At 42.7% G+C, this 19742-nt stretch overlaps 1 protein-coding gene across 4 annotated transcripts in view; it reads left to right on the top strand.

The window, feature by feature from the left end:
• ADAMTS10 (ADAM metallopeptidase with thrombospondin type 1 motif 10) overlaps positions 1-19742 on the top strand; it is a 192587-nt gene that overhangs the window by 93856 nt on the left and 78989 nt on the right. For all 4 annotated transcript variants that reach the window (XR_004540309.1, XR_004540310.1, XM_033954332.1 and 1 more), the window contains 3 exons: positions 3071-3216; positions 5198-5261; positions 6470-6572. Coding sequence is in view for 2 of the 4 variants with exons in the window: in XM_033954332.1 (XP_033810223.1) it covers positions 3071-3216; positions 5198-5261; positions 6470-6572 (313 nt within the window). In the remaining 2 variants the exon portion in view is untranslated. The remainder of the gene's footprint in view (positions 1-3070; positions 3217-5197; positions 5262-6469; positions 6573-19742) is intronic.

Below are 19742 nucleotides of genomic sequence, written 5' to 3'. Positions count from 1 at the left end.
TCGCGGCACATACACACACACACACATACATACATACATACATACCTCCGATTTTATATATATATAGATTTTCAAACATTTGACAACATTATCGGTCAAAAAGAAAAAATACAGTGAACTGAAACAATTTCATCGTAAAGGGTCAAAAACACATGATCCCTGCTTTTAGGATAATATCAATTACAGAGAATGGAGCTAAGAGAATTGACTGAGAAACATCATAAAGGTAACTAAAGAGAAGAGGAAAATAAGATTTGGCTTGATAGTCCCAAAACCATTTATCATTGAGCAGAATTATTGGATTCAATCCTCACGGTGATGATGTTATCTGACCTAATAGAGCATTACACAGGTATCTTAAGTAGCCTAGTGGATGTGCTAGTAGACAAGAGGAGCCAGGTCCATAAGCCACTCTAACCACTACATTTATGGAAGAAGGTATTAACCCACCAAAACCCTACTCTACTGCCATATAGGTGCCACCTGCAGCCATAAGGGCTATTAGGGTGGTAGACAGGTAGGTATAGTAGGTATGGGGGGAGTTTTGGAAGGCTTAGCATAAATTATAAGGGGGTTATGATGAAATGTACATCTGGCACCCTTTATGTGAAATTCACAGCAGTACTGTCTAAGGTGCCCCACTGTTCTGTTGACATGTCTGTGTGGCCAGTCCTTTACAATGCTGACCCCAACCACGTCCAAATGGTGCTGATTTGGACATTTCTAACTTGAACATTTTTGTGGTCGAAAATGGCAAATGAATTTAGACATCCTGGAGATCTAGACATTTTGGTGGCCAAGACGTCCAAGTAGGCAATTTTCAAAATAATATTTATTTGGATGTCATTTTTGAAAATGGCCATTTCTCCACTTGCAAATTTGGACATTTAGCGAGAAACATCCAAATTCGGACTTAGATATTCTATTGAAAATGCCCCTCCACATCATCACTCTCACCAGTACTTCAAAATTTGGAAATGTGCTAAGCATCTTATCAGAACAGCTTTTGTGTGGAGAGGACTTAGATTTAGGGGGGGGGGATCTCTGATAGCCCTTGTAAAAAAAAAAAAAAAAACAGCCAGGGGACATTGGGCCACAGCTTTGCGGTCCAAAGCTCCTAGCCACTGAAATAACATTACTTGCAAGGTGACTCACAAGCAGCATTATTCATTTACCATGGAAGCCACCAACCTGTGGGACAAACCGCAGTTATCTGCAGAACACCCCCCTCCCCATCAATTGCCCTCAGTATGTGAAAGAACACACATTATTCACAGAGTACTTACTTTCACTAACCAAAAAGGAGACAGACAAGGAGTGAAGTCAGGGAAAGAAGTGAGCATTGAGGTTTTCATTCTTTGCTTCAGCAAATGTTTTTGCCTCAAAGCAAGTGCAGCATTACACAATGAAATGGAGACCTGTTCCTGTGGCCATCCACTTTTTCACAAAGAAACACCATATGGGGGTTTAAAATTGGTCCCTATTAGGCATATTTTCTGCTCATTTCTTACATACTTTACTTGTGTCAGGTACTTTTAAAGCACCTCAAGTATGCAGCAGCTATACTATGTGCTGTCACACAGGCTTCATCCAGATTTCTAGGGAAATGAATTCCTAGAACCAGTTAGTAGAAAATAAAAAATGTTCCATTTACAAATTCAGGGTTGTGCTGTCATTCAATAACTCAAGTCAGTGGCTGTAGCCTGTGTACAGAAACAGATTTTATGTTAGTCTTTCCCCAGATGGATCTCCCTCTTACCTCATCCCAAAAGCATTTACCCCCTCCCCCCCTCTCCCCCCCCCCAGATTCTATAAATGGGGTCCAAATTTGTGAACGATTCTGAGATCCATGCAGAAATAAATTAGTTAACAAGCCATTAACAATCAATAATTGTCAGCAATCAATAATTGATGTTCCTTGGCTCTATTAAGGACATTTGCATGGATCTGGCTGTGCACATTTCTTTAAAGATCATCATCCAAATCCTTTTGTGTGCAACCCAAAGGGGGCGTGGCTATGGAAAGGCAGCAACTGGTGAAGGGGGTTCCAAAGAATTACATACAGTGTTATAGAATTTGGGGGCTGTGCACCCAAGTTCCGCATCAGGATTTTCACCAGGTTTCAATTGGTGTCGGTCCTTGCACCCAAAGTTGGGCGCCAGAATACATGCTATGCACTACTTTATAAAGTAGTACTTTGTTTCTGGCACCCCAGCATAATAGCCCAGACAAAATAGCCCCTGTAACACAATAACTCTTTTAACACAATAGCCCTTGACATTTCTTCACTCTCCATGTCTGCCATCCATCTTCTCTCTGCAACCCTATCTGTCCTGTCCAACATCTCTACTCTGTGCCCCTGTTCAACATCTGCCATTTTAGTGTCCCTGTCCACCCGTTTTCCAGCATTTCCTTGTGTCCTTGTTTCTAATAACAAAATAATCATGTCCCTCTTCCCTTCCTCCCACACTCTGGGTCCAGCATGTCTCCCTCTCTATCCCCTATCCCCTCCCAAGGTCTAGCATAACTCCCTCTCTCTATCTTTGGGGCCAGCATCTCTCTTCCTCTGTTCCACCCCTCAACCTCAGTCTCTCACTTTCTCCAGTCTGCCTAAGATTGGTCCTGAGCAATTACCTCAGCTCACAACAGCATCAGCAACAGCAGTGAAATACAGCAGCAGCATGGGTAAAAGCCAGGGGTGGGCCCTTTTGTCAGGGGTTCATTTCTCGGGGGCTTTTTTGTTTGGGTTGTTTTTTTGGGGGGTTTTGGGCTATTTTGTGTTCAAGGCTTTCTTTGTCCAGGGCTATTTTGACCTGGTACCTCTGTTTCTTTCTCAATATATTGTATTTCTATTTCCTGTTTCAGAATTTTATTGTAATATACACTGTTTTGATGGCCTTCCTGTAGGCACTTAGTCAAGTAAATGTAATCTTGAACCTTAAATCATGAACCTTAAAGAGCACTCAGCTTTATGGAATAGTGTAAATGTTTCCAGTGCCTACCCTTTGGTACCATTTACTGAATCCAGATCTTAAAGCTCTCATTATCTGAAGTTCCATTATTTTCTTAGTGGTGCTACAAGAGGGAGTGTGTCCCATTCGGCACACGGCCAGAAGGCATGGATGGTGCCTGGGGACCCTGGTCTCCCTGGGGGGAATGCAGTCGGACCTGTGGAGGTGGAGTGTCCTCATCTATCCGCCATTGCGACAGCCCACGGTAAATATGGACTCATTGGCTGGAAACTTGCTTGTTGGGAAATCATTGGTGAAAATAGAAAAACGCAATGAGACGAAAACAGACCTGGATAAATCTGTTCAGTTAATACCTGGGAAAAGGGGGAAACAGTAATCACTACACTACTGGTAAGAGAAACTGAAAGGACTGATATTCAGCTCACAGTGGTCAGTGATTTTTAAACCACTGACAGCAACAGGCTGAATTAAGCCTGGATATTCAATATATAGAATGACATGGGGACAAATTTGTCCTCGTCCCACAGGAACTCAATTTCCCTGTCCTGTCCCTGTGAGTTTTGTCCCTGTCCCTGCCCCATTCCTGTAAGCTCTGCCTTAACGTACAAGCCTCAAACACTTATGATTTTAAAGTGTTTGAGGTTTGTGCAGATGAGGACAGAGCTTGCAGGAATGGGGCAGGGACAGGAAAATAACTCACAGGGACGGGGAAAAATTTGTCCCCATGTCATTCTCTATTTCATTGCCAGACCATGTGTAAGTTCCAACACTGAATACCCACATCAGTGCAGCTATCCGGAAGTTATCCAAGTAGTTCAGTAAACAAAGTTTGGAAAGCATTTGGCTCTCCTAATTTATCCATTACTTATCTGGTTAGTAGATTGAATATTGCCACTAATTAGGCTAAGCTTGGCTTCACTCTAATGACCCCCAGATGGGTCGGGCACTACCCAAACAGTACCAAAGTGGTCAAAGGAGATATTCAGTGGCACTGTCTAGATAAGTACCGTTGAAAATTCCCTCCCAGCTTGCTCAGCATGGTTTAATACTGAGCCCTTAGATTTTTATTAACCTTTAATGAGGAATGACCGCTCTGACTTTTCTTCGGCCTATCTTGCTGACCAAGATCCCTTAATTATAATAAGGTTGTGGCTATGGCCATCTCAGTACTGCCACTTTCTGTGCTATTTCTTCAATGGCAGCACAACAAATTCTGTTGCACTGACCACCAAACTAGAAAAGGTGAACTATGGCCACAGATTGCTGGGGAAGTGCCTACCAAAGAGAAAAGTGAGACTATGAGCAAAGGGAAAAGCCCTTTTCTCTGTGGAGCTTTAACATTTATGATGTAAGTTGGCTTTCCCTCTGAAGTCACTTCCTGGAAAGGAGGTATTGATGCCCCTGTATAAGACTCTGGTGAGACCTCATTTAGAATAGTGTGTACAATTCTGGAGGCTACACCTTCAAAAAGATATAAAATGGATGGAGTCGGTCCAGAGGAAGGCTACTAAAATGGTGTGTGGACTTCGTGATAAAGCATATGGGGACAGACTTAAAAATCTCAATCTGTATACTGTGGAGGAAAGGCGGGAGCCCAACCCCTCCTGCCCACAGCACACTCTCTCCCGCGAACACCCCCCTAACCCCCGATTGGCCCCCAACCCCTGATCGCCCCCCAACCCACACCCACCCCTGACACCCTCCCTTGACTTACGGTAAGTTGGACAGACAGATGGACGAGTCCCAAGCCTGTCCGCTCGGCAGGCCCGCCATCCTCCAAATGGCGGGCCTTAGGTGCCTGGGCCATCCAGAATTGAGCCCCTGAGTGCAGATGCTGGACACAGAGGAATAAGAACACAGAGGAGTGATAATGAACTCAGAGGGGCGATGCTAGATAGGGACTGTGAAAGAAACTAATATGGGGAAATATAGGACACATGAGATAAATCCAGATCTCTTTACCAAATTCCTTTGATTCACTAAAGGTTCTCTTATTCTGTGTCTGTGTAAGGGGGGGAGGCTTATTGGTTTGGACTCAATGTATAATATAGAAGGAGCTAAATATAAGCCTAAATAAATTAACAAGTGTTTCAATGAATTATAAACCAAGAGCATAGTCTCAAGCTCTCTTACAGGAAATTGTATGACTGCCTTGTGGTGAAAATGACTCCACCTGTTAACATGTTGCTGTCTGCTTTTTTGCATATTTTGTTCTCTGCCCTAAGTCCCACCATTGGAGGGAAATATTGCCTCGGGGAGAGAAAGCATTACAAATCATGCAATACAGATGTAAGTACAAAAGCCCAAACTCTCCTCATTCCTGCTTTATTTCTTCTTTTCTTTTTTCTCTGTTATTCAATTTATGAAACATAGGAAAGAAGCTGCACCACAGTATTTTGTATAGTTTGCAAGCACCTACAGTAATATCAAGTTCACACTGTAGTGTATATATCAAATTAAACTGCATTACAATGGTCTATTTTACTTATGACCACGATTGGGGGTTATAATGAATGAATCGTACAAAGAGAGAAAAAACATTTATTTTGCTTATATTGCATATATGTACATTAAAAGTAAGATTAAGTTTATGATCGATTATCACACCTAGAATAATTGATTCTGCTTTTGGTATTTTACATCCAACTAGCAGTAGTGCAGATATTGGTGAAAGATCATCTGATCTTGAAAAATTAAGCTTTTAGATTTTTCAGGATTCAGCTTAAGTCTGTTGCAGCCAATCTGTATTTATATTAAATGTATTGTTCAGTAGTAATGTGTTTCTGTATGTGTTCTCTCTATCTCTCTCAATATTGTATCTCTATGTCTCTGAATGGGAATCTGTACTGCTTGATCTCTCTCTTCCTTATGCTCTCTTGTTCTTTCTGGATCCTCGTATTTCTACAGTTAAAGAGAGAAAAGACAGATGGTTGATATTGTTTGCATAAGAAAAAAAGTGAAATATCACAACAGTTCTGGTCCAATAAATACCAGCAGCTTATGTATTTTCCTACTAAACAATAGCTTCTGGTACCTTATTTAAGAAATATTACTAATGCATATTAAAGTACTTAACATCCCGCCTTTCATAACCAATAACAAAGCAGTTAACAATAAATGAAATCAGAGGTAATAGCAAAACTATATTATCAGAGAAAATATCTCAATACAACTCACCTATAAATTAGAAGAGAATAATGAGCTGCCACATACTGCACAGCCAGATCCTGCAGCAGCCCCAAATCAATTCACCCCAATGAAGGCCTGTTTGTGAAAATGAGTTTTTATGCCCGAAGAGGTCAAGTGACTTCCATATTGTAGGAGCTGAACATCTTGTAGAATCACCTGCTGTAGATGCCCACCTGATCTGAAAATCTGTAAATGATTCAAAAAGATACCCTTCCCTCTACCCTTCAGTTTAGGAAAACGGTCTACTGAGAGGGAAGTGGCAGGATGCCAGCTCTGAGTCTACCTGACCTGCTATCTATTTTCTCTAGGAATGTCCACCAGGCTCTCAGGACTTCCGGGAACTCCAGTGTTCTGAATTTGACAGCGTCCCCTTCCGAGGAAAATACTACACATGGAAACCTTATAGAGGCGGTACGTAGTGTATATAAATAGTCAATTATCAAAAACTTGAGGTGCTTAACTTTTGGAATTCAGAAATGTAAATTGGCCTGTAATTTAAGTTCCTAAAATGTGGATAGCTATAGGAACATAGTTATGTAAGAGAAAAAAAGTTAGAAATGCAAAAAACAGAAAGAAGGGTGACAGGTCAAAAGCGCACGACGACAAAGGTGCGCCAACAACCCAGCGCAGACAACTGAGCACAAGGCGGAAGCGCGCCAAAGAAAAACAGTATTTTAAAGGGCTCCAACGGATGGTGTGGGGGGAAACCCCCCCCCCCCCACTTTACTTAACAGAGATCGCGCCGGCATTGTGGGGGGTTTGGGGGTTTATAACCCCCCATATTATACTGAAAACTTCACTTTTTCCCTAAAAAAGAGGGAAAAAGTTAAGTGTCCAGTAAATGAGGGGGGTTATAACTCCCCAAACCCCCCACAACGCCGGCGCGATCTCTATTAAGTAAAGTGTGGGGGGGTTCCCCACCAACACCCCCCCGTCGGAGCCCCTTAAAATACTGTTTTTCTTCGGCGTGCTTCCACCTTGCGCTCAGTTGTCTGCGCTGGGTTGTCGGCGCGCCTTTGTCGTCGTGCGATTTTGTCTATGAACCGAAAGAAGGCAGATGGCATTCCAAGTAAAATGCTACAAAGAAAATATAACACCAGACAGTGCAGACTGAAGGAGAAGAAACGTCATAGCATACTTTTGTAAAAAAACAAAAAAAAACCAAACTTCCCCCCCCCCTTTTTTTTTATTTTTTATTAAGCTGTGCCAGCTAAATGCCAAGCCTTCCATTCTATTCCTGTGGGCGGCTTGGCATTTATCTCGCGCTGCTTGGCAGTTCAGTTTGATAAAAGGGGCACAGCTGATTGGGCGGAACATGTCGGAGGAAGTCAGTTCCCAGCCAACAGTTTCAAACTAACATTCATATAAGTCGATTAATTCTTTATATAGATTTTAAAATGTTAACATGAACAAAATGAAGTGATAAAAGAGGAACTTGACCTTTATAGCTGATCAATGACGAGTGCAGTGCATTGTTCCAAATGGTGCAAGAATAGTTGTATGGGAAGCACATCCGAAAATTCAGCTTTACTGCTAAAATTGATATGATTGTGTATTGAATTCATTGAGAGGTGCACTCTTTTCAAGATTTCTTGTAAGTTTATATTAAGTGACATGAAAGAACAGAGCCGACTTTGAGACTTTCTCTCTATCTTTGGCATAAACCCCTCTTTATCAATTTAAATAGTACAAAAATATGCAATGTGCAACATCAGTATATATAAACATATCCAAAAGAATTTGAAACAAAACATTTCTTTCAAAACAGTAGCAAACCAACAAGGCCTCCTTTTATCAAGCTGTTAGGGATTTTTAGCGCCAGCTACTGCAGCAAAAGCTCCGACACTCATAGGAATTTTATGATCATCAGAGCTTTTACTGCAGCAGCTGGCAATAAACAAAACCCTAACATGGTTTGATAAAAGGGGGCCTTAGTCCTTGTTGGTTTGCTGCTGGTTTGGAAAATAAAAACATAAGCATTGCCATGCTGGAACAGATTGATGGTCTATTAAGCCCAGTATCCTGCTTCCAGCAGTGGCCAATCCAGGTCACAGTTATCTAGCAAGATCCCAAAAGAGTAAAATAGATTTTATACTGCTTATCTCAGGAGCAAGCAGTGGATTTTCCCAAATCCATCTTAATAATGACTTGTGAACTTTTCTTTTAGGAACTTGTCCAACCTTTCTTATACCCTGCTAAGCTAACTACTTTTACCACATTCTCTGGCAACGAATTCCAAAGTTTAATTACATGCTGAGTGAAGAAATATTTTCTCTGATTTATTTTAAATTTATGACTTAGTAGTTTTATTACGTACCCCCCTAGTTCTTGTGTTTTTGGAAAAAGTAAACAAATGATTCACATCTATCTGTTGCACTCCACTCAGTATTTTATAGACCTTTACCTAATCCCCTCTCAGTTGTCTCTTCAAGTTGAAAAGCCCTGACCTCTTTATCCTTTCCTCACAAGGAAGGTTTTGTCTCCAATTATTTTGGATATGATTACATATATTGATTTTACACATTGCTTTTTTGAACTACTTAAGCCCAATAAAGAGGTTTTTACAGTTTAATAAAACGTATTATACTAACTATAACCAACATATGGACCTAAGTAGCGTACAATTAAAACTAATACAACTTTAAAAAGTAGAAAGAAAAAGAAAGCCAGTTTAAAATAAGAACATAAGAATTGCCATACTGGGACAGACTGAAGGTCCATCAAGTCCAGTATCTTGTTTCCAACAGTGACCAACTCAGTTCACAAATACCTGGCAAGATCCCAAGGGGTAAAACAGATTTTGTGCTGCTTATCCTAGAAATAAGCAGTGGATTTCCCTAAACCTTCTTAATAATGGCTTGTGGCCATTTGTTTTAGGAAATTAAACTTTTTTTAAACCCTGTTAAGCTAACTGTCGATGTTGGGGGCTGCCTTAAAAGCAGCTGCCAATCACGTGTCAATCTCACAACAACACCGTTAGAGAGGAATAGGGGATCTCCCTGCAGGTTCATCTTATTGCAGCAGGGGAATCCCCAATCAACTGAGCCAGCAGGACTCCCCGAAGATAGGTTCCCTGAATGGAAAACATTGAATAATCAATATAGTTTAAAGTTCTTATGTTTTCAAGCAGACTTCCTAGGACATCAAGCCGCATTGTGGTATAAATTAATATCTGGATATTTGAAAAAAAAACCAAAAAATGGTCTAAGAGATATTTGGAGCATTGAGATTAAGCATCAAATTAATGCATCTCAATGGCCACTAATTTGGTCTTGGAGAATGAGATGTACAGTGTCAGCATCTATGAGACAAACTTGGTTCTTTTTATTACATAGAGCTTTTTGGACCCCTACACGTTTACAAAAATTAGACAGTTCTAAGTCCAATAAATGCTGGCACTGTAATCTGGAACCAGGGACATTAGATCACTTACTGTATCATTGTCCCTACATTAAAAGTTTTTGGAATTCAATTTGGCCACAAATTAATAAATTGATGGAAAATCATATAGCAATATCATACGATACAATATTATTTGGAATGATAATGAGAAAAAAAAGTCAAATTTCACCAGAAAATAACAAGCTTTTATTGATTATGACAGGGGTGGCCATTCAGCATATAACCAATAATTGGAAGAATTATAATAACCTAAATTATACATTTTGGTGGAATACAATATGTCATGTATTTAAAATGGAAAGAACAATAGCAATTCAAAGAGGGACATATACTAAATTTATAAAAATATGGGGGCCATTGACAAAATACTGCAATGAATAAATAGCAGGATTTTTCTTCTTCTTTTCTTCTTTTAAATATCTTTTTTGTGACACACATAGAGGGGGGGTAATGAAAATAATTTCTACATAATATGTTATAATATGTTATACAATATGTAATGTATGAATGAAAAGTAATAGAAGGGTGGGGGGAGGGAGAGGGGGAAAAACATAGTTAGAATATGATGTATTAGATATAAAAGTGATATTTTGTAATTATCAATTATATTTTAATATTTTGTACACTTTATGTAAAACTTGAAAATAAAAAATAATAAGGAAAAAAAAAAAAAAAGGACTCCCCGAAGATGCAGTTTTGGGGAGTCTTGCTGGCTCAGCTAATCAGGGATTTCCCTGCCACGATCAGCTGATGGCAAGGTGTGAACTATTTAGATTTTTAATTTTGAAATTTCTGACAGGGTTGGACAATTGACAGATGTAGGACAATTGGTTAAGATGACAATTGGTAGGATGTAAATTTGTAGGAAGATCCTACCAATTGTCAAGATCCCCCGATAAAGATAGGCACCAGAAATGTAGGCCAGGGTTTCCAAGGCCTACATTTCTAGTGCCTATCTTTGATGTAAATCGGATCTCCGGAGGCACCTATAAGTGCCTATCGCCACTTCCAGTGTTAGCCATGCCTATAGTGGCGTTCGGCGTGATTCTGATACTTTTTTGTTTAGCCGCTGGTAGGGCGCCTATTGGGCACCTAAGTTAAGGTGCCAGTTGTAGAATTTCCCCCTTAGGATGCAATTTTATAAAGTGGCACCTAAATGTGTTTAATGCCAATTCTATTTCGGCATTAAGGCACATCTATGTTGTTATAGAATAGTAGTGCACTTTGGCATGCTGAAACTTAGGACCTGTTTTACAAAGCCGCACAGCAACAGCCCCAAAGCCCTGGGCTCAGGGCCATTACTGTGCTGCAGCCACTAGCGCGGCTTTGTAAAATAGGCCCTTAGATGCAACTGTTGATGTAAGCTGGCACACTTAAGTGCACCTCGTAATGAATGCATCTGATAGTGTGTGTATTGCTAGGTGGAATGCCCATAACACACCTATGCTCCACCCACTGGTACAGCCCATTTGTATATGGGGCCCAAATTTCTGCTTAGCAAAATTTGTTCATATAGTTATAAAATATTAGGTCAGCTTTTATACCAGGTTTCAGCAGGTGGTAAGTCCGATGCCCAAAGAATGCTTAAGCACTATTCTATAAAGGGTGTGTGTCCTTTACAGAATAGCGCTTGGCGCTCTTGGTTTTTTTTTTATGGTGCCCAATTTTAACTTATTTTATTAAAGCAACATGAGTGTCTAAGTGTTTTTTCAAAATATGCACCCAGAGCTATTCATAATAGAGCACAAATCTCCACACACAAATTTACAGCTACTCTGAGGGAGTTGTAAATATGTTATTCATTTTTTTATTTCGTTTTCTATCCCGTTTTCCCCATAGAACTCAGAACAGGTTAAACATACATAATATACAGTTAACAGGTTACGATTTGTCATAATTACAGTACAAGTTTACGATACAAGTTTTTATTCTAATTTGTCACATACTAGGGATCTAATACTAATATACATAATACAATGGGGAGGGCTCGTTTAGCGGGACAGTGCTTGGTTTGCGAGTAACCCGGTTTGCAAGTGTTTTGCAAGATGAGCAAAACACTCCCTCAAACCTTAACTCGCAAAACGAGCACTGTCCCGCTAAACGAGCCCCCCCCCCACACTCGAACCGGCATCGCACACCCGCCTGTGAATGCCCCCCCCTCCCCGTGAAAACCGCATCACACCCCCATGCTGGAAGCATCATCCGCCCGCTCACCCAAACAAGCTCCTTACCCCATCTGCTGCGTGGCGGTGCCATTTAAGGAAAGATCCCGCCTCAAGGCTCAAAGCCTTCTGGTTCTCGTTCTATCCTAGGTCTCTGTTGGCTAGTGCCATATAGTGACGTCAATGCCTAGAAGTGGGCATGGTGAAGGAGCACCGGACTTCGACGCACTATGTGTAAAGGGCCACGATTCAGGAAGGACCCTGGGTACCAGAAATGTGGGCAAATAAAACCCTGGCCTACATTTCTGGTGCCTAGGGTCCTTGGGAGCTGCAATTCTGGAAGTGGCACCTGTCAGTGATTGATTCACAGCAGGAGCCTTGTGCCGCTTACAGAATCAGGGTCTTAGTGTATGGGCATTACCATGTACTAACCAGTTAGTGCAGGTTTAGCACATAAGCTCCTACCACCTAGCGTATGGCCATTAATACAAAAAGAATAGGAAAATCGGCCATTTTACTCCAGTAGTAAAAATGGCCTCGGCACAGGGGAATGACCCGCATAAAGGTGCACTAAGGCTGTGTTTTATCACTGTTTTGCAAAAGGAACCCCTAAATAAGTGCCTGAGGCAATCGAGGTTTAAGTGACTTACCCAAGATCATAAGAAGAAAGAGGAAGAGTAGACATGAGGCATAAACCACATACGATGACAGTTATATTGGATGAACAATTTTGGATCTTCATCTGGGGGAAGAATTCTATAAATACTGCTCAAAAATGATTGGCCATAAAAGATTGGCACCAAGTGTTATTCTATAAAGGGTGGGTGCCCTGTGAAGAATATTGCTTAATGCCAGTTTCCATGCCAACTCTGTATGTCGGACTTATACCTGCTGAAACCTGGTGTAAATCATGGTTCTCGAGTTAGACACGGAAACCCAATATTCTATAAGACTGCACACAACATTTTGGATGCCAGTGCCCCTTATGGGTTGTGCAATATGGGTTTTAGGCACCTAGCGTTATAGAATAGTGTGCAAATCCTAATTGGTGCTAATTAACATCAACAATTGGTTGTTAGTATCCAGTGATTGATGGTTAACATCTTGTTAGCAATTAAGTTGTTAAGTTGCTCATGCATCTCAGAAGTATGCATAAATTTGGGTACCATATATAGAATCCAGGGACTGATGTCTACGTGTTTTTTCTGTCCCTGGAAGGCTCACAATCCAAGTTTATACCTGAGGCAATGGAAGGTTAAGTGACTTGGCCAAGATCACAATGAACTGTGTTCCCCCTGGTTCGAGCCATTAGGTTACTCATCCTCTTCCTCCTTATCTGACTGGTCTTTAGACATTCCATTTAAGCATTCAGTATGACAGTCAGATGGCGAAGATTAAATGTCTCATATTGATTTGAAGTTTGCTGTTTGGGCACATATTTAATTGCCTGCAGTCCATCCTTATGCTGATCTATCCTCTGACAACAGGCACACAGTGGTGTAGTTAAGGGAGAGGAGGGGGAGGTCCACCTTGAGCGCCATGTTGTGGGACACCGGCATACCTCCTCCTCTCCATCCCCACCTCTTCCTATTCCTCCCCTCCACGCACATGCCCCCCTTTCCCTTCCCTTCCCCCATACCTCTAGTTGAAGTTGTTGTTTGTGGCAGTCTAAATAAAGTGCTCTTCGTGACCCCATTGGTTCTCCCGCTGACGTCATTTCTAGGTGCCGTGCATAGGAAGTGATGTCGGAGGGAGAGCTGACAGGGTCACGAGTAGCACTTTGTTCAGGAAGTGGCTTAGGGCCAGACAGGAGCACGGAAAGCTTGCTCCTGCCTGGTACACTGCTAGACCACTAGGGATTCAAAAGGGTACGCAGGGGGAAGTGGGAGGGAGGTAAAAAAATGGTCAGAGTCGGCTGGGACAGGAGAAGGAAGGGATCCTCCTGTCCTGGCACACCACTGAACCCTAGGTCATATGGAAGGTCCAGCGGAGGCCTGTAACAAGTCAGGAGGGGGGTGGGGGAGGCCGCTGACCCGAATATAAGACAAGACCTCCATTTTGGGGCTATTTTTTTGGCCCAAAAATCTCATCTTATATTCGAATATATACAGTATTTCAAAATTCTGAAAGGTTTATTTGTAGTGTTTTGCATAGAATTCTCCTATCCCGAGGCCTGAAATTTCTTCCTGCCTTTTTCTTTCTCAGGTTACAGCCTCCTCAGTTTCCTCTCTCACCCCAGCTACAGTTCTGTCTTCTTCTAAATCCTACCACTCTTTCACTTGCTCCCTGAATCCCCTCCTTGGTCCCCATAGTCTGGCATCTCTGGCTAAGAATCTCTTCTTCCCTTTCCATCCCCTTTCTGGTCTTGGGCACTCTCTCTTCCTCTCTCTACCATCCCCCCACCCCACTTGCAGGTCCAGCATCCATTTCCCCTCACCCTATCCACCACTTCTTTCACTTCACCCTGAACTCCTTTCCTACTCCCCATGTTCTGGCATCTCTCTCTCCCTCTTTCTATGGTCAAGCATCTCTTCCTTTTGAACTCCCTTTCTAGCCTGGGTTTCCTTCTCACCCCCTTTACCCTCTACGTACGGATCCAGCATCCATGTCCCCTCCCCTCTCCTCCTCCCCCTGCCGGTCTAGCATCCATGCCCCCTCCTCTCCCCCCCCCCACACAATTTGCAGTCCAGGATCAATGTCCCTTCCTCTCCTCCCTGCTTGTGATTGGTCCTGCCAGGGCCTTCCCTCTGCCACGTCATCTATCTACAGGCAGAGGAAAGACTCTGGTGGGACCGCCTGCAAACAGCCCATTCACAGCGCTGCCTCTGCCAGCCAGCTGCTGCTGCCGCTGATTGCTTGAGAGGCCTGTAGATATGTCTGTTCTCATGGTGGTGAGTTCAGTCAGAGGGAGGGAGAGAGGCCAGACCGGCACGGGGGAAAAGGAGAGAGAGCGGACAGGGACAGGGGCTCAACAGAAGGTTTGCACAGAATTCTGTATAGATGGGGAATTCTACACATATTCTGTGCTGCGCAGTTGTGCAGAGTTCCACGAGAAGTAATCTTTGGGTCTCCCTCCCACCATGCATTTTAGAAGAACCATCACCAACTCTTCACTACAGTTAAAGACATTGTTACAATGATCTAACCAATTACAAGTATTCCTGTTAAGTGCGTAGAGGAGACTATTATGGAGTTATGAAGTCTGTATATTGCAGAGGTGGTCTTTGTTCTAGATTTACTGCCAACACCGTCATCTCCTTTCCCACACTAGACCAATTTCAAATTCCACAACTGCTCCTGGCCTCAACTTTCTTCTCCCTCCTTCTCTACCAAAAAAAAGGGGGAGAATTTTTATTTGCTTAGGCAATGAAAAAAACTTACTTTGGCCCTGATACTTTTCATTTCTGGGTAATCATTGAGAGCTACACTCTCTTCTGCTGCTCAGTGCAGGGATTCAATTTTACAGCCTATGAAAATGAGAAGTGTTCATAGCATTCCTGTACTCAGAAAGTGGAAACGGAGAACAAACTGTGATTATCTATTTGTGCTCATTTTCCCCCAAGCCATTTGAATTTCCATTTTCATTGTTTGCAGACTCAAATAATTTTAGAGTGTGCTTTTAATTTATAATTAAAAGACTGTAAAGAGGGCAGCTTTTAAAGCCACTAACAAATGTCAAACATGACTGAGCTGTGAAAACTGGCTGATTGAAAGCTGCCTTTCCACAGTACAGTTAATAGTTCAACACTTTCTTTTAGCAACATTTGGAGGAGCCATCTTTTCCAAATGATTTGGGCACTGTAGCGTGGCCGGTGCCTGTAAATCAGTGTGACTCCGGTCGACGCTCACGACAGCGCTACTCCGGCGTGCTTCCCATAAAGGAAGGAAGTCCTGCTGGTCACTGTTCAATATCAATATGGATAAAGATTCCAAAAGAGTCAATTTAAAGTTCATTAAGTCTCACTTTATTGTGGTGATACACTGGAGGGGAGACTTCAGGTCAGTCTTTTCTCCAAGCAACAAAATAAATAAGTCCAAAACAAAAATAGAGCTGACAAAAAAACTCCTGTCTAAGCTTTCACCTTCTTGCAGGTAATCCAGGTAGGTAAAACAAACAGTTCTGAATATCGCTGCCCTCAGCACCAGGCAGTCACTTCATAATGCTAATATCCCTTTCATGCAATGCTGTGTCCAAGCCCCAGAATAAAGCAGGCTTGGCCCCAACCAACTTAACAGGAGTTGGTGGGGGAGGGGAGTAGCTGAAACCACCATATATTTTCTGACACACAGAATGCCACAAATGGCCCCACAATCCCAACCAGGATGTCAAGTGGCTTCTCCCCAATTACTACTCCCTCACAGTCCCACACTTTGTAAGAACTCAAAAATGTGAACTTAACTAGAGCAGAACCATTAAGTTCAAGAGAAAAGAAAAAAAAACGTGTTTTTTTTTCTTCCTGCATTAACCCAGCAGTGCAGCACAATTCTCACTTCTCTCCCAGTGAAACACATTCACTGAGCAGCAAACAACAAAGGAATCACACTTAGGCATATAACAAACTACTCAGACCTGCCACTTAACTCTCCTCCATAGGAATATCTTCAGGCAAGCTGGTAGGCTCAAGGCAGTCCATTCGTTCTGGTAGTGCTGGCTGGCTGGCAACAGGGTCAGTAGCTGTCTCCACCATTTCTATGTCCTGAGACTCAGGAGAACAGTCTTGTGAGACCCCTTCCTGGGCTAACCCAGGGTAAACTGCTTGTCTCCTCCTCAGAGCAGCCTCTAATACGTTGAGGCGAACACGCCCTGTTCTCTGAGGGGGAGGGCCCACCTGCACCTTCTGCCTAGCTCTCTTAGGATTTTTAATTATCTCCTGCAGCTGGGAGTTAGCAGTGGGAGTAGAGTTCCTCAGAGGGTGTTCCAGGCTGTTATCTCCAAAGTCTTCTACTCCCTGGAGATCAGCTATCTCAGAATTAAAGAGAAATGTAGGTTTTTCCCTATTCCTGGTCACAACCCTATCCCCATGGTTGGCTCTTTGTATGGCTGGGCCAGGACTAGCTAAGGGCACGTCTGGCACAAGCCGAGCTTTAGGGCTAGGATTGTGACAGCACTCAACTTGGCACACATTACCATGTCTGTAAAATGGAAAACAAAGTACGGTGGGCTATGGAGCCAACTCCTTAGGCTGTATTTAAATATAGGATATAGCAAGTAATGTACCGTACATACTCACATATAAGTCGATCCGAGTATAAGATGAGGTATCCTTTTTCCCCAAAAAAAGGAGGAATAAAGGTTGACTCGAATATAAGATGGGGTGTTAATATTCATGTGCCCTGCCAGGATCTGTGCTCTGCCCCCTCCCTCACTCCCTCCCCTGCCAGGCTTTGCACTCAGGCCCCCTCATTCCCTTCCAGACTCTGCACCGAGCCCCGAGCCCTCCCTGCCCTGCAAAGCTCTCCACCCTTCTCCCTCCCTATCAGGCTCGCCCCCTCCCTCCCTGTCAGGCTCTGCATCCTACCCTGTATCCTATCCTCCCTCTTTCCCAATGTCCTGCAGGCCTCCACTGGGCTTTCTGTATGACATGGTGGGCTGGAACAAAAGGGATCCATCCTGTCCCGGCAGACTGACAATTTTTTTTACCTCCCTCCCTCCTTCTCCCCATGCATCTTTTTGAATTCCTGGTGATCAAGTGGTATACCGAGCAGGAGCAAGCTCTCTGCCCTCCTGCCCCATGCTGAGCCCCTTCCTGAATAGCTGCCTCGATTTCTCACAGCCCAGCGGTGTACCAGGCATGAGCGACCTTTCCTCGCTCCTGTCCGGTGCTGAGCTGCTCATTGAATGGTTGCCGCAAGTTCTTAAGAGTCCTGCAAGAACTCATGGCAGCTATTTAGGGAGGGGTTCAGCACAGAAAACTCACTCCTGCTCAGTACACCGCTGGACCACCAGGTATTCAGAAAGGTATAGGGGGAAGGCGGGAGGGAGGCAAAAAAAGTTGGCAGAGTTGGCCAGGACAGGAGATGGGAGGGATCCCTCCTGTCTCAGCCAACCTCACCAGCGGAGGCCTGCAACAAGTCCAGGAGGAGGGCGGGGAGGCGATGACTCAAATATAAGGAGAGACCCCGGGTTTATATTTGAGTATATAGTACATATTCTTGGCTAAAAGAAGAGCTAGGGAAGCACTGAATGTCCCATCAGTCTCTCTTCCTCCTCAGTCCCAACTTATCTCCACCAACTTACCTCACCTCACTTTTCTTCCCTCCTCCCCACTGCCAAACTATACCATAGCCATATTCCTTCCAATCCAATCTGGCCTATCCATACCACCCATTCTCAGGCAGGATAATTGTTTTATTTTTGTAAAAAAACAAAACAAAGGAAAATGATGTTCCTTTCTATTCCTGCCAAAGCTCCCTCTTTCAGTAAAATAACTTATTTATCCTGGGCTGGAGAAGAATGTCAAAATACAGTGTCTATAACTTGTCTTGTATCCTCTGTCTCTGATAATTCTTGGCCTTCTTTTATGCTTCCTCTCTGCCTTCATGTTTCTTGTCTTTTATTAATTCTTTTCCGGTTTTCTTCTCATTTCTTTAATTTCTTCTTTACTCCATATATTTGTCTTTCCATAGCCTGTCTCTCTATCTTTTCTCGACTCACTGCCTTCTAGTCTTACTCCCTCATGCCGCCTCTTGCATTTTTCTCATGTTCATGTCTCTTCTATGAGCATCAGAGCAGCTTTGGGGCATTTAGAAGAGGAAGTTCGTTTTTCACCCTCCTTGAGGATGGTCTTCATTTTTGGTAGGAGGGTGGGAAGGGTTTTTGCTGGTCTTGTTTGTAATATTTCTGTATTTGGAATGGCAGTAATTGAGAGGGGTGTATAGATGAAGGTTTGCCTAGGGTGCCTGCTAACCTTGCACTGGCTCTGACTTCACTATATCGGGGTGGGAAAAGTAATAGAAAATTCTGTTTTATAGCAGGAATCTTTGCCTGTAGAATCAGTGACACAGAATGATATTTCAGCTCTCTTTATGCATATGTAAAAAGATCATTGCCTAGATTTTCATTCTAGGACCCATTTTGGAGCCATTGTGCAACTGTGGAACATGTAGACAAACATGGTTTAATGGGAAAGAGACAGCATGGGTTCAGCCAGGGGAGGTCTTGCCTCACCAATTTGCTTGTCTTCTTTAAAGGTGTAAATTAACATGTGGATAAAGGTGAGCCAGTTGCTGTAGTGTATCTAGATTTTCAGAAAGCTTTTGATAAAGTTCTTCATGAGAGGCTCCTGAGAAAATTAAAGAATCATGACAGTGTTCAGTTGAGGAGTAAGAATTGTTTATCCAGAACACAGATGTTTGACTAATCTTTGGCTTGAAAAAAAATCCGACCACATCCAGTGGCGTACCTAGCATATGTGACACCCGGGGCCCATCATTTTTTGGCACCCCCACCCCCATCTGTATGAAAAACATGATTTTTAGTAACAAGCCACACGTCATACATGAGTACCTAGGAAAAGGCAGCATCTTACATACTGCAGTGAGCAGTACAACATCAATACACCCATTGTAAAACTAAACAAGCCAGACTAGTACAGATCAATCCTACACCGTCAATCCTAACAGAAAACCATGTCTTTCGAACACACAGAACACAGAAAACACCTTCGACTAGTATGGAATATGTCATCACAAACTAACCCCTCCCCCTTTTACAAAACTGTAGTGTGGATTTTAGCCACGGTGGTAACAGCTCTGACGCTCATAGAATTCTGAGCATCAGAGCTGCTACCATCACGGCTGGCGCTAAAAAACGCTCCACAGTTTTGTAAAAGGGGGGATAAAATAGAAATATACAGACAAAGGTTAAATTGAATCAGCAAGAAGCTGGACTCTGCATACAATGCAACACCACAGAAACAGTGACACATGTCTCCTACAGCAATAAATAAATAGAAAATTTTTGTTCTACCTTTTTCTTCTCTGGTTTCTGCTTTCCTCATCTTCTCATTCAATTCTT

Source organism: Geotrypetes seraphini, chromosome 8 (genome assembly GCF_902459505.1).
Source record: "Geotrypetes seraphini chromosome 8, aGeoSer1.1, whole genome shotgun sequence".
Lineage (NCBI taxonomy): Eukaryota > Metazoa > Chordata > Amphibia > Gymnophiona > Dermophiidae > Geotrypetes > Geotrypetes seraphini.
This window is presented reverse-complemented; position numbering and strand designations above follow the sequence as displayed.